Source organism: Saimiri boliviensis, chromosome 2 (genome assembly GCF_048565385.1).
Source record: "Saimiri boliviensis isolate mSaiBol1 chromosome 2, mSaiBol1.pri, whole genome shotgun sequence".
NCBI lineage: Eukaryota > Metazoa > Chordata > Mammalia > Primates > Cebidae > Saimiri > Saimiri boliviensis.
In genome coordinates, this window is record NC_133450.1 from 229,926,768 (window position 1) to 229,942,073 (window position 15,306).

At 41.2% G+C, this 15,306-nt stretch overlaps 1 protein-coding gene, 1 non-coding gene and 1 pseudogene across 8 annotated transcripts in view; all 3 read left to right on the forward strand.

The window, feature by feature from the left end:
• Window positions 1-1,829: 1,829 nt before the first annotated feature.
• LOC120366523 (U4 spliceosomal RNA) lies at window positions 1,830-1,970 on the forward strand. Its single transcript, XR_005581164.1, has one exon. It is a non-coding gene; the product is annotated as a U4 spliceosomal RNA (small nuclear RNA).
• A 6,294-nt stretch (window positions 1,971-8,264) lies between these two features.
• Window positions 8,265-9,251, forward strand: LOC101038414 (keratin, type II cytoskeletal 8 pseudogene; annotated as a pseudogene).
• Window positions 9,252-11,901: 2,650 nt separating this feature from the next.
• Window positions 11,902-15,306, forward strand: part of NAA35 (N-alpha-acetyltransferase 35, NatC auxiliary subunit) — a 76,667-nt gene continuing 73,262 nt past the window's right edge. Inside the window, exons 1-2 of one of the 7 annotated variants that reach the window (XM_074395496.1) lie at window positions 11,902-12,037; window positions 12,914-13,042. In XM_074395496.1, the coding sequence (XP_074251597.1) occupies window positions 11,920-12,037; window positions 12,914-13,042 (247 nt within the window). In that variant the 5' untranslated portion in view covers window positions 11,902-11,919. The other 6 variants (XM_039475133.2, XM_039475134.2, XM_074395501.1 and 3 more) reach the window with 6 other exon arrangements.

Consider the following 15,306-nt stretch of genomic DNA (forward strand, 5'->3'; position numbering starts at 1 on the left):
CTAGATTGCTTTCTGCACATGAATAGTGCATTTTGAATTTGAGGCCTGCGTGCCAGATCTTATTGTATGAAGTATTTTGAATGTTACTAAAGCCAGAGATTTTGTTTTCCACATCTAGACAACCCAGCTGCCTTGTATCTGGATAAAATAAATGGGCGAACACAATCGATGCTGTCCATTAACAACTGTTCCCTTTACCAAGAAAAAAATAGTGTTGCTATGTGAGTCACCATTTCATAAATAAGCTGTATTCCAAAACTTCACTTGTATGGCCATTATTTGTAATGCTGAGCATGTTTTCACCAAGTACCAATGTGATAACAATGGCTCAGCTTACAAATGTGTCTTGGAATTCTTTAGTATAACTTCAAATATTCCAGCACTCATGTTCTGCTATTATAGTTTTCATTAATTCTAAATTTCATGTACTGGCATGTCTGCCGCAATCCTACTTCTCAAACACCCTTAAGGAGGAAAAGGCTGAAAAGCGCTGGAAATGTTACTAGTCATAGTTTGTCACAGAGGATTTTTTTTTCTCCCCCAACACTTCCCAAAATATTTTATCTGGATTATTTTCAAATTATTTTGGCAATCATTTGGTAGGAAGGATTGTTACAGTAGGTTTCATTTTGGATCCTTTTTTAGCTACTCCTTCCAGTTTTGAATGAGTCATATTCTTAGTCTTCACATGATATATTCCCACTTAATAATACCAATGAGTATAAATCTCATTTGTTTTCAAATATATTTTAAGGATAACTGGCACAGAAGGATGGAAATATACCATTCTATAAATTACAAAATTATCTTCATAAATCTCTACTTTTTTTTTTTTTTAACTTGGACGATGTTCTCCAAAGATTTAACATGTATAGGGATTGCATGGATTAAGGTGGCATTTCATATTTCCTTTCTAAAAGGTAAACATGATTTTTTATAGTTTCTAAAAAAGCATGTCTAAAGGATAAAGAGAGAAATTTAAAAGATTGTGTCTCATGCAAGCATCTATACTTTTGTTACCATTTATTTTAGAATAAAAGTGGTTTTACATTTTATCTCAGGGCTGACAATCAGATCAGACACAACATAAATCTTCAAGTATCTGAAAGGCTGCCTTTCAGGCAACCTGAAATGATTTTTTCTTTGAGTACTTATAAAGTGCAGACTCTGAAGCAACAGCACCTTAATAATTTTATAAACTCAAGTCAACAGTATTAATTTTTATTTTCTTCCTGTCTCTTTCTCCTTCCTTCCTGCTCTTCTTTCTTTCTCTTCTCCTCTCCTCCTCTCCTCTTTTCCCCTCCCCTCCTCCTTCTCTCCCTCCTTTCTTCTTTCTCTCTCTCTCTCTCTCTCTTTCTGTTTTTTTCTTTCTTTTTCTTGCTCTGTCACACAGGCTGGAGTGCAAATGGCAAAATCATATCTCACTATAATCTCAAACTCGTGGGCTCAAGGGATCCTCTGGAATGCATTTTCAAAGAGATGGTAGTAGGTCTTCTCCTCAAAGATATTTAAAAATGGGATCAAGTTGGGTGTCGTGGCATGCACCTGTTGTCCTAGCTACTGGGCAATCTGAAGCAGGAGGATGGCTTGAGCTCAGGAGTTAGAGACTGCAGTGAGCTATGACCACACTTGTGAATAGTCACTGTACTCCAGCTCAGGTGACAGAGTGAGACCCTGTCTCCAAAAAAACAAAAACAAAACAAAACAAAAATTAAATGTAAAAATAAAAAAATTAAAAATGGGATCAGCAACCATGAATATGACAGAAGTAAAGTACCCAACCTTAACTTTCAGTACCAAGATAAATAGCCTCTAGATAATGTGGTCAAAGCTTTGCGCAGCGGTAGTATCGTAGCCAATGAGGTTTATCCGAGGCACGATTATTGCTAATTGAAAACTTTTCCCAATACCCCGCTGTGACAACTTGCAATACAGTCGGCACTGGCAATTTTTGACAGTCTCTACGGAGGTTGATTTAAAAAAAAAAAAAGATAATGTGGTCAAGCGGAATTGAATAACTGAGATATCAGAAAATGGAAAATTATTATGTCATTTTATATAGGTTCATCAAATTCTCTGATTCTCAAACTTTAAGCCACGCAAAGTCTGTTTCAAAAATGAGGACACTGGGATTTAGCATGTTCAGTACACTTGTTAAATATGGAGAACTGAACAAAGTTATTAATCTCTATAAAAGGCATGAGGACAAAATGAATGGGTGGAGAAAAACCAAAGCTTTAAAGGTACGAGGCAGATGGAGGGGGTCACTGATTTAGTCATCTGGGAAGGATGACTCATTAACCAGTGGTGAGAAATCAAGAAAACCAGCTGTTTTGTACCACAGAACTGCCCAGTAGAGTCGGGAACTGATGGAACCAGGTACCACCGGAGGCAGAGTTTAGGGTGAGGTTGAAACGAGAGTGTATTTAAGAATCTCCCTGATTCCCTATGGCTTATGACTGCCCCTCTTCTATGTCTGCAGATGACTGGCAAAAGTGGAGAGAAAATCTCTGACAGGGCAGGGCTAGTAAGGGGTAGGGAAGATAAACCAGAACAGACAAGAGTTGGGATACCTTATGAAAAAGGGAATTAAGTGACACAAATAATACTGGATGTTGAGATTCTCCACTCCCCACCCCCCACCCCGCCACTTCCGGACCTTCTTCCTCCACTCCAAATGGCTGGCAGCTTGCATATTTTTAGGGCAGCGCTAAGGGGCACAGCTTCTTAGGAACCTTTCGTACACATGGTTACGTTAATGACATCCCCTGGAATCATGCCTACTTTGCACGGTCATACGTAAAGGTCCCTGAGCAGAAGCACCTCTTCTAAAAAACTGAAGCAACCCAAGACACAGGACCCAAAGTAATGATATCAGAGATTCACCAACTAAACGGCCCAGCTGGCTCTCCCAACAGTGAAGCAAATATTTGACAAGCCCCTACCATAAGCACAGAGCCTTAGATCCACTCTTTGGAATCCCACGAACTTCTAGCCAAGAATCACCAGACTGAAGAAGTCTCTGTATGAAAGACAGAGACTGAAATAATTAGGAAAAAAAAACTTAGAGGAAAGACAAAATTATGCAGGAAGAAGACAAAATTATCATTAATATATGAGAGATGAGAAGCTAATGCATATGTGGAAGACAAGCAGTGTTGTACTATAGTAAGAAACATTCAGAGAACAAAAAAGAGCTCTTGGAAATTAAAAATGTGATAGTAAAAATGAAAACTCAATAGAAAGGTTAGAGAATATAATTGAAAAAGTTTTCTAGTAAATAAAGCAAAAAAACCCCACACATCTAAAATAGAAAAAATATTTAAAAAATTAAAGGGTCGGTGGCTCACGCCTGTAATCCCAGCACTTTGGGAGGCCAAGGTGGGTGGATCACTTGAGGTCAGGAGTTTGAGACCAGCCTCCCCAACATGGTGAAACCCCATCTCTACTAAAAATACAAAAAAATTAGCTGGGTGTGGTGGCAGGCGCCTGTAATCCCAGTTACTAGGGAGGCTGAGGCAGGAGAATTGCTTGAACCCTTGAAGTCGAGGTTGCAGTGAGCCAAGATCGCACTATTGCACCCCAGCCTGGGCGACAAGAGTGAAACTCTGTCTCAAAAATAAATAAATGAATAAATAAAATTTAAAAATGAAGGATCAGTTAGAGAAATCTGACATTTGAATAGTAAGATTTCTAGAAGTTGAGGACAGAGGAAAAAGATGAGATAACATCAAATGCAACTTAAGGAAATTCCCTGGAAATGAAAGATGTGTGTTTTCACATTCATAGGGTCCACTGTGTGCCTAGCAAAATAAATAGACCCATACTTTAGTATATCATTGTGAAATTTCAGTGCTTTAGCATGTTAACTGATTATTAGCCAATAAAATTCAAAATGCATAATATATTGATGACCCCTCAAAATTTTAAATACTTTGAAATTGTCATTGGATTGAGGGGGAGCTTAAGAGAGAGATGAAATCAAGAAGTCAGTGGCAATAGTAATATTTTATCATCAAAGCCTTTACAAGGAAACTTTACTGTCTCAATGTCCACGTTATTAAATACAAATGATAAAAATTGAAGGAACAAATTACTCTTATGAAATTAGGAGAGGACTGTGGAAACAGCCTGATAAGGTATTAATAAAGATAAAGTAAGACATTAATAAATTAGAAAACATACAAGAAAAATTAAGAAATAAAAACCTAATTTTTAAGAAAAACACCAATGGGAAAGATCTTATGAGTTAAATGACCTTCTTACAAGCCTAATGGTGGGGAGCACAGGGTTGGGGAATGAAATTGACAAGATCAGAAATCAAAAAGAGAAATAACCACAGATATGAGAGAGATTTTTAAAAACCTTAAGTGGGAGAGAAATATTTGTTTCTGAGTGGTCTAGAATAATTTTTACCAATGTGAAAGATATAATCCATTCTGAAGTTAGAATAGGAAACCATATATACAGCAAGAATTTTTTTAAATGAATAAAAGCAGATCGATGTATGGAAAATAAACGATATGAACAAAAGTCATTTCTGAGCATGAAATCATGGGTGATCTTGATAGTTTTGCTGATATGCACAGGTACCTTTTCTATTGAAACATATATTGGGTTTATGGCAATATATGTATTGCTATAAAATATATATGATATTAATATATTCTATAACAAAATAATAATAGGCACTAAGAAAGAATTTAAGTCACTGAACAGTAACTATTTGATGTAGCATTTAAGGAAAGATGACTTTAAATTCCCCAATTTACTTTGCAGTTTCCACACCAACATGTTTTTTGTAGCAACATACCTGTTGCAATGCTCCACGCTACTCATATTGCTGAGACAATGGTAATACAGCAGAGTCATGACTTTTTCTCCCTCAGTGAGATAAAGCCAACAGAAACCAAAATTTGATTATTATTTTTCCTTTTAGAAAACTTTTTTTTTTTTTTTGAGACGGAGTTTCGTTCTTGTTACCCAGGCTGGAGTGCAATGGCGCGATCTCAGCTCACCGCAACCTCCGCTTCCTGGGTTCAGGCAGTTCTCCTGCCTCAGCCTCCTGAGTAGCTGGGATTACAGGCACGTGCCACCATGCCCAGCTAATTTTTTGTATTTTTAGTAGAGATGGGGTTTCACCATGTTGGCCAGGATGGTCTCGATCTCTTGACCTCATGATCCACCCGCCTCGGCCTCCCAAAGTGCTGGGATTACAGGCGTGAGCTACTGCGCCCGGCCCGAAAACTTTTTTATCTTTTTGATGCAGGGTCTTGCTTTGTTGCCCAGGCTGAGGTGTGATCATAGCTCACTGCTGCCTAGAATTCCTGGGCTCAAGGGATGCTTTTGCCTTAGCCTCCTGAATAGCTAGGACTATAGGCCACACCACCACATCCAGCTAATTTAAAAATTTTTTGTAGAGAAAAGATCTCACTATGTTGCTCAGGCTGGTCTTGAATTCCTGGGCTCAAGCGATCTCCCCACCTCAGCCTCCCAAAGTGCTGTGATTATAGGTGTGAGCTACTGTGCCCCATTTAGAAAACTCTTATTAAGCAAATGTTAAATACGCACAAAAGTAACGAGAATAGTAAGATGAACTCTTATATTCACCACCATCTTCCACAATTATCAACAAACCTTATTCCCTCTATTCATTCACCTCCAGCCTCACGAAATGATTTTGAGGCAAATACCAAACATCATATATTTTCACTCATAAGTTATTTCAGTATGGCTCTCCTGAAGTCACAAATCTTTTAAAAAGGTTACTATAATGTCGTCATCCCATCTGAAAATTTTAATTTCTTAACATCAAATATCTGGTCAGTGTTGAAATTTATTCAATAACTTCAAATTCTTTACAGTTTATTTCAACTAGGACCTAAAGTTTATCTAATTCATAAGTCTTTTCAATATTTATGCTTTCTACTTTTAAATTTCTCTTTATTATTTATTAACTTTTGAGACAGGGTTTCACTGTCACCTAGGCTGGAGTACAGTGGTGCAATCTCAGCTCACTGAAGCCTTGAGCTCCTGTGCTCAGGTGATACTCCTGCCTCAGTTTCTCAAGTAGTGGGGACTACAGATATGTGCCAGCATGCCTGGCTAATTATTTTTGTTTCTGTTGTTGTCGTTGTTTGTTTGTTTGTTTTTGTTTTTTGTAGAGACAGGGCTTTCCCATGTTGCCCAGGCTGGTCTCGAACTGCTGGACTCCAGCAATTCTCCTGCCTCAGCCTCGAAAAGTACTGGGATTATAGGCGTGAACCAACCGTGCTCAGCCTAAATTAATTAATTTTATATTATATCTGCAAATGGTTGATATTTGTCTTATGCTCACTTCTCTTTTGATAGAAACTTAAAGGTTTCAATATCATGCATTAGACAATTTATTGATGAAATGTAAGAAATCTATAAATGTAGTTAATTCTTTTAGTAAAAAATTCGCATATTGCTAGACCCCAGAAAACTGCTTGAAAATTATTTATTAATGTAAAAGTGATTTGGGAAAGAATTTTTAAAAGAAAAATATGCATCAAATATTATATGTCTGATTTGTTATTAGGGTAATAATTGGGAGTTAATGTCTCTCTCAGATTCAGTGAATCACACTTTTCTAGTTTTTCTTTTGCTCTTTACTCTGAGTCTTTATTAGGTCCTCTTCCTCTACTTGACCTTTAAATGTTGGGGTTCCTCAGCAGGCCATTTGAAGCTCACTTCTTTTGCATCATTTTCTTATGAGATCACAATAATACCTCTAGTTGTAAATGAAGTCTTTATTGGCAAATTTGACTAAAAATACTTTCACATAGCAAATACAAAAACCAAGTAAAAACAAAAAATGATGCACTGCCTTATAAAAATTGTGGCTTCAATCAAGAGTTAATATATAGAGCTTCTTAAAAACAGAAAAGAAAATAATCATCCAGGCACAGTGGCTCATGCCTGTAATCCCAGCAGTTTGTGAGGCTGAGGCAGGCAGATCACCTGAGGTCAGGAGGCAGAGGTTGCAGTGAGCCGAGATGATGCCATTGCACTCCAGCCCAGGTGACAGAGTGAGACTCCGTCTCAAAAAAGAATAAAATTACATGGCACCTAAAAGTGGTGGCATTGCATGGAAGAAACCGGAATCAAAGAAGAAACAGACTCCAGAGCATGAGAAGAAAATATGTGACAGAGTTTAAGAGCCCAAGTTAAAGTGACAAATGAATCAGAAGATGAAATTCTACAACTGGCACCCATAGGAAAAATTACAGCTAATGAAAATGTACAGATTGAAAAACATGCTATAGATGAAAGTCTCCAAAAAAGAGTCCTGATTCCAACACACCTGGCAGGAAGACGAGAAAGGCCTTGCCAGCCTCTGAGACTCCAAAGGCTGCAGAGTCTGAGACCCCATGGAAAGACCCAGGGAAGAAGCCAAAAATCAATGAGTCAGTGAAGAAAAAAAATCCTTCACTGGGGAAAAAAGCACAAGACAAGTTCCAAAAAAGCCAGAGGCCAAGTTTTTTGCTACTCTTAGTAAATCTGTGAGAAAAGTTTCCCACAACCCTCCAAAACCCAAAAACGCAAAATACCCCAGTTGACCTAAAGTCAGTAATTCAACTGGAAGGAAACATTAGAACTACCTGAAGAGCCTTTTAGAAATACTGGGGTCTTGACCCACTTTGTAGCTTCTCCAAGGGTGAGGCCTCGACTTGTAGATTTCTTAAAACCTCCATAGGTAATTCTGACATATGATATGTTATTTTAATAGAGGTTTATTTGAAATTACATATTCTGCATTATTTAATTTTCTGTTACATAAAGGTTGTTATTTAAACAAAACAATAAGACTAGTTAACAGTGGTAATTAGTGGTATTTAACAGTACCGATGAGGGAGAAGGAAAGGAAGACTCAGGTGGAGAAAATTCAGACTGCAGAAGTGGCCTGCCTGGTCACAGCAACAGGCAAAAATAAAACAACCTAGAAAAAAAACTCAGGCTGCACATGCAGACCGATAAGCAGACAGGGTCCAGCACAGAAGCCTTTTGATCATTATATAAATAGTAAGCTCCCAGGAAAAAGTTTCCTTTCCTTTTCAGGCATATACATGGTGGGAACCTGCACAGGGAGTGGTGGTGGGGGAGGGGGCTTACCTAAAACAAACCCACAGTTATACAAACAAGAGAAGCGGTGCTTTGTGCTTGCCTAGAAACATACCCACAGTTGCGTTAAGACAAGGGACATTGCACAAACAGCTTTACTAATAAGAGAAGTTGCTCAATCTATTACAGAGATGAGAGGAGTTTCTTATAAAAACTTTTGAATTCAAGAAGCAGCTTCTCCACTCCTTCTGGAATCTCCATCTGATTCAGCCCGCTTGCCTCCACCACGTCCATCAGGTTGACCCAGAAGTCCTACAAGGTGTCCACCTCTGGCCTCCAGGCCTTCCGCAGCCGCTCCTACACAAGTGGGCTCGGTGCCCACATCAGGTCCTCAAGCTTCTCCTTAGTAGGCAGCAGCAGCTTCTAGGGTGGCCTGGGCGGAGGCTACGATGGGGCCATCAGCATGGGAGTCATCACCACCATCATGGTCAACCAGAGCCTGCGGAGCCCCCTTAACCTGAAGGTGGACCCCAACATCCAAGCTGTGCACACCCAGGAGAAGGAGTAGATCAAGACCCTCAACAACAAGTTTGCTTCCTTCATTGACAAGGTACTGTTCCTGGAGAAACAGAACAAGATGCTGGAGACCAAGTGGAGCCTCCTGCAGCAGCAGAAGATGGCTCCAAGCAACATGGACATGTTCGAGAGCTACATCAACAACCTTAGGCAGCAGCTGGAGACTCTGGGCCAGGAGAAGCTGAAGCTAGAGGTGGAGCTTGGCAATATGCAGGGGCTGGTGGAGGGCTTCAGGAACAAGTATGAGGATGAGATCAATAAACGTATAGAGATGGAGAATGAATTTGTCCTCATCAAGAAGGATGTGGATGAAGCTTACATGAACAAGGTAGATTATATGAACAAGGTAGAGCTGGAGTGTCGCCTGGAAGGACTGACTGACGAGATCCACTTCCTTAGGCAGCTGTATGAACAGGAGACCCAGGAGCTGCAGTCCCAGCTCTCAGACACGTCTGTGGTGCTGTCCATGGACAACAGCCGCTCCTTGGACATGGACAGACAGCATCATTGCTGAGGTCAAGGCACAGTATGAGGAGATTGCCAACCGCGGCTGGGTTGAGGCTGAGAGCATGTACCAGATCAAGTATGAGGAGCTGCAGATGGTGGCTGGGAAGCATGGGGATGACCTGTGGAGTACAAAGACTGAGATATCCAAGATGAACAGTAACATCAGCTGGCTCCAGGCTGAGATCTAGGGCCTCAAAGGCCAGAGAGCTTCCCTGGAGACCACCATTGCAGATGCCGAGCAGCGTGGGTTGCTGGCTATTAAGGGTGCCCACACCAAGCTGTCTGATCACTGCCCTAAGTCCTGGGGACACAGCTTTCATTAAACAGGCAAACCTTCTGCACTGGGGAAATACATTATTCTGTAAGAGAGATAAGCATTTTTTGTTTTTTAAACCAACTTTATTGAGGTTCGATTTACGAACAATAAAATGTACATATTGTAAATGCATACTTCAATGAAATTTTACAAATGTATTCACCCACACAGGCACTACCTTAATCAAAAAACAGACTATTTACATCACTTCAAATCCAGCTCTCTCCAAGTTAGTCTCATCTTGAGCTCTGAGCAGCCACTAATCTGTCTTCTGTCACTATAGATGTCTTTTAAGAGTTCGGGGTCTCAGAGTCTTGCTCTGTTGCCTGGGTTGGAGTTGCGATGGCATGATCTTGACTCATTGTAACCTATGTTTTCCAAGTTCAAGCGATTCTCCTGCCTCAGCCTCCCAAATAGTTGGGATTACAGGCACACACCACCATGCCCAGCTACTTTTTTTTTTTTTTTCGTATTTTTAGTAGAGAGAGGATGTAAAAAATAAAAAGTTCCTCTTCAAAGTTTCCCTTCTTGTTAAATAATAATAAAAATAAATGTAAAAAATAATAGTTTGTTTTAAAGACTAACTTCAAAGCCTTCTTGCTTTTTCCTAACAACTCTTTGTTAAGCCCTATCCTATGTAGTTATTAGACATGCTTATAGGCACATAGTACATTCTATATCCTTGTACTTTAACCAAGATATCTGTGCTGGACATGCTCACAGGCATATCCCAGCTCATAGTCTATGCCACTTCCTTATTTAGATTTCCTCTTTTCCTTTGTTTTCCATTGCCTTTACTTATTTAGAAAAGTTTAACATTGTTAGCCAATTGGGTTCAGTTTACATTGTGAAGTCTGGCTCCAACCAATGGAGATCAGACACAGCAAAAAGGACCCAATGCATAAGAAATAAATATGCCTGCTTTTCCTTTGTTCATTGTACTCTCATGGCAAGATGGCTGATGGGAGCACCCTTTCTGCAGAAAGTAAAATTGCCTTGCTGAGATAGCTTTTTGTCCGAATGCTAATTTTTCCTTGTGGTACCTAGGAACAAGGATTCTGTCTCTAACACAGGATTTCACCATGTTGGTCAGGCTGGTCTCCAACCCAACCTCTCCACCTGCCAGCCTCCCAAAGTGCTGGGATTACAGGTGTGAGGCACCGTGCTTGGCCTGATTTCTTTTACTCAATATCTTTTTGAAATTCATTCATCTTGTATGTCAAGTAGTTGATCCCTATTGATAATTATATTCATTATGTTGTATAGATATGCCACAAGTTGTTTATTCAACAGCTGATGGACATTTGGGTTGTTTCTAGTTTTTGATTAAAAACAAAGCTGGGCCAGATGTGGTGGCTCAAGCCTGTAATCCTGGCACTTTGGGAGGCCAAGGTCAGGGGTTCGAGTCTAGCCTGGCCAACATGGTGAAACCTGGTCTCTACTAAAAATACAACAGCCCGGTGTGGTGGCACACACCTGTAATTCCAGCTACTCAGGAGGCTGAGGCACGAGAATCGCTTGAACCTGAAAGTTGGAGGTTGCAGTGAGCCAAGATCATGTCACTACACTCTAGCATGGGCAACAAGAATGACCCTCCGTCTCATACAGAAACAAAAACAAAACAAAACAAAACAAAGCTGGTATGAACATTAACACACGAGCTCTGTATGAATATATGTTTTTGTTCCTAGGTAAATTTGTAGGCAATTATTGGATCATACAACAAGTATATCATTGTAATAAAAGATTGTAAGTTTTCCAAAGTGGTTGTACCATTTTGCATTACCACCACCCACATACCAGAGGTCCAGTTGCTCTGCATCCTTACCAACATTTGGTATTATCTTTTAATTTTGGGCCATTCTAAAGAACAGGTGGTGATAAAGATGTGCTTCTTACCTGTGCCAGTCTATTTATGTAACCCCATTTTAAAACTGATAATTTCATTAATAAATTTTAGAAAATCAAAAACGTGAGACTCTGAAATTAACTGTCTGGCTTGACTTTGCAGATATTTTGTTTCTATGTTCCTTCAGGAAACTTCCAGGTACTGTATAGGAATATAAATCCGTTGTCAGGTAGCAGTAGCACGTCGTTGGCAGCTTGGCTGCTCCTTCGTGCTGGCAACCACTAAGGTCTCTGCGCACTTCCACGGTTTCCCTCTAAGAAATTCCCAGAGGGCAGCGCAGAAGGGGCGGGCTCTGAGGCTCCAGGCTCCTCCTCTTTCCAGGAACCGCCCACTACCCTGGACTCCGACCGAGGGTGGGAAAAGGAAGGTAATTTCCGGTCTCGCGATCGTCTCTAATCTCGCGAGAAGAGAAGGCGGCCGCCATCGGCCTTACGGAGGCGTTGGCTAGGGAGGGGGTGTGGCCTGGGAGCGTGAAGTCCCCGGGAGTAAGGGGGAGGGGGCGGGGTCGCGCGCCCCGGGCGTACGCATGCGCGTACGCTGCCTGTCGGGCAGGACTGAGAGGGGAGGGGGCGGCGGCGGCAGAGGCGGCGTCGTTATTTCCGTGGTCCGGACGGTGCGTGGCGGCGCGGGTGACCACGGGAGAAGTAGGTAGGGACCGCCCCTGCGGAGCCATTGAGACCCTCTCTCTCGTGTGTGCGAGAGCCGCAGTCACCTGCGCGTGTGGCGGATCCTGGGGACCCCAGGTCACCCTGCGGCCCCGGCCCTCCTGCTGCGCGTCAGGTAGGAGCTTCGGGCTCCCAGGTGCCTATTGTGGGCCGAGGCTCCGGCCTTGCCTAGTGTTACCAAGGCGACGACCCGGCACCGGACGTGCGCACCCTCCCGGGCGGCGACAGCCCTGTCCTTGCTTCCGCGCCCATTGGGACCGGGTCTGGGCCGGGCTGACCCGGGCGGGGCGGAAGGGAAGCGGGTGCCCGCCTCAGGTGTGCTTCCGTCCTAGGCCCGGCCGGTAGGACCCTGCGGTGCGCGCCTGCTCCTCATTGTACCCAACGAGGCTGTGCCCGGGTCCGGGCCGGGCCGGGAGAGGTCCCAGCGAGCTCTGGCCAGGTGACGGGCTGCCTTCATTGACTTCAGTAGTCGCTGCATGGGGTCCTGGGCTGCGAGAAGGGACCTTGAATAGTGCCTTGGTCATTTGTGGCTAGCTAGTAGTGAAAGTTGGAAGCTCTGTAGTTGTTTTTTTCGGGCCAGTGGTGAGATGGTTTGTGATTATTCCTCTTAAATAGGAAGGCAAAGTGTTTATGGGCCCGGGTAGGTGGTGGGCTGATAGTAAATAAGCAGCAGGAGTGTTAGTTGACGTGGAATTTGATTGCATTAAGGTTCTTTGCAGTACTTGTCTTTAAACTCAGAAGAGTTCTGCTTAAAAGAGTTTAGTAAGACTCATCCCATTCCGAAACACACATTTCTGCAAATACTCGTGTCCTGAAAGCTACATTCTCTCTCTTACATCAGTATTAATTTTACAGGCATAATGGTTATGAAAGCTTCTGTAGATGATGATGATTCAGGATGGGAGCTCAGTATGCCAGAAAAAATGGAAAAAAGCAATACAAACTGGGTGGACATTACCCAAGATTTTGAAGAAGCTTGTCGAGGTGAGTCTGATTTTTGTATTAAGACGTTCAGTATCTGGGAGGGGTAACATAAAATGACGATTGTGCTTTCTAAATTTACCTCATTAGATGAAATCAACAGGTAAGTGTGGTTTATTGAGTTTGTTAGCCACACATTTTCCTTGTATCCTCTAATTTTAAAGCAAGTGTGTATTTGATATAGCATTAAATACAGATGTTGAGGCAGTTTTTTAAAATTGAATTTTTCTTAAACAGGTTAGAGAGTACATAGTAATTTCTAACTGTAGAAAATACTTTGTTAATCTAAAAGATGGTAGTATTTTTGTATATTTGAGGTTTCAGAATGATCAGATCACATCATTTCTTACTTAAGATCCTCCAGTGGCTTCCTGTTGCAGATAGAATAAAATCCAAACTCCTTCCCCAGAGTCTATAAAATCTGGTCCCTGCCTGCTACTCAGGTTTCATTTATGTGCCACTGCCCCTGCCAGGCTTATTACATTCCAATCACAGATCTTTTTTTTTTTTTTTTTTTTTAATCGTGATACAACCAAGGAGGTTCTCCCAGGTGTTTGCACTTTTTGTTTTCTCTCTTTTAAATTGTTTTGCCCCTTGCTTTCGCGCAATTCGTGTTACCTCCCTGATGAGGACCTCAAAACTCTGCAGTTCCACTTCAGTTCAGTCACTTTTTATTTTCTTCATACAGCTTATCTTTTTTTTTTTTCCACAAGCCATAATTTTCAATTATTTCTTGTTTATTTTCAGTCTCACTCACTGGAATATAAGCTCCATGGGCAGAGATCATTTCTGTAACCCTAGTACACAAAACAGTTCTTGGTACATGGTAAATTCAATAAATAGGAGTAAATGATTGGAGAAATGAACATGTTGGTTGGTTGAAGGGAAGGACCCTAGGAGAGACTGAAGAATAAAAGAAAGGAACAAATACTAGAATGAGAGCTTGAACGTTAAAGAGAGGATGAGATAAGGACATGGTAGAGAAATTAACTTGGGGAAAAGCATAGGGACACACTGAGACAGGAAGGACTAAAGTTAGGATGACTATAAAGGTATATTTCTAAGTGACAGAGGAGGACTGGTGAAGGAATTCACACCTGATGGCTTCTATTGTCTTAAGCAGTTTGGGTCTTTCGATGATAGGTGGGGTGTTTGAATAGTGCTCTGAAGGGGAGGAGTAAAGACTTGAGTCAGCTGCAGGTGGAAAGGAGCCAGCTAAGTATATGCAAAATGATAAATCATGTGCCACCCTTTGTTTTGAAATGCATGTCCAGTTCAATCACTTTTTATTGCCTCAGCGACACAGTGGAAAGAACATGAGACTGGGGGTTGGGTGACTGCCCATATATGTCTATCTAAGGAAGAGAGAAGTGTCAAGTTACAGTGTAGTTTTTGTGTTCAGAGACCTTAGACTATTGAGTGGATTATACCTGTCATCTTGCACTGATTTTAAGTAATCTCTATTAGGGGGCTGTCATTGTGAACCTAAATAGGGAAGTTTTTTGAAGGATATTTGGCTTGGTTTGGGCCTTAAGGAGAGAGCAGGTTTTTGTAAGGGTAGGTAGTAGAGTGATTCTAGACTGAGATGAACTATATGAATCAGAGTTCAGTGAGGATTTTATGTTAGGAGAACAGTAAATAATTTTGCTTGGCTACAGAACAATTTTCAATGCTGGGAATTATAGAGGGTCTTTAGTGCCATTGTTGTGTTTTTGTTTTTAGTTTGAGCTTGTTTTATAGGCAGTAGGAGTTTGTTAATGGTTTTGAGCATAAGATTGAAAGTGTATTCCCCTTGATGAACAGTACGATGGCTTGGACCCTGTAGAAGCTACTCTGTAGTAGCTTCTCAGTAACATGGTGAGCTTTATAGCCAGGTATGGGCTGGAGTCCCATCTCTGTCGCTTGTTTAGTTTCTCTGAAGTTTAATTAATCTGAGTCTTAGTTTTCTACTCTGGAAAGCAGAGCTTCAACTTTAGAGAATTCTGGGGATTAAATGAGACAGTGAATACAAAGTACTGGATCTATAGTAGCATTCAATGATGGTAACTGTTTTTACTCAAGATATTTGTTTAGAGTTGAAAACACGGAAGGTTTATCTACCAGCATAATTTATGATGGATTAGGATGAAAAGAGCCCGTAACCTTAGACAAGGTTTTGTACTCAATCCAGGGTGGGGGGTTAAGGCCTTGGACTAGGCCTTGAAAGAATGGACAAATTCTTCAGGGTTACATATGTGAACAAATTCATGTTGCTGGAAAGGTGAAAG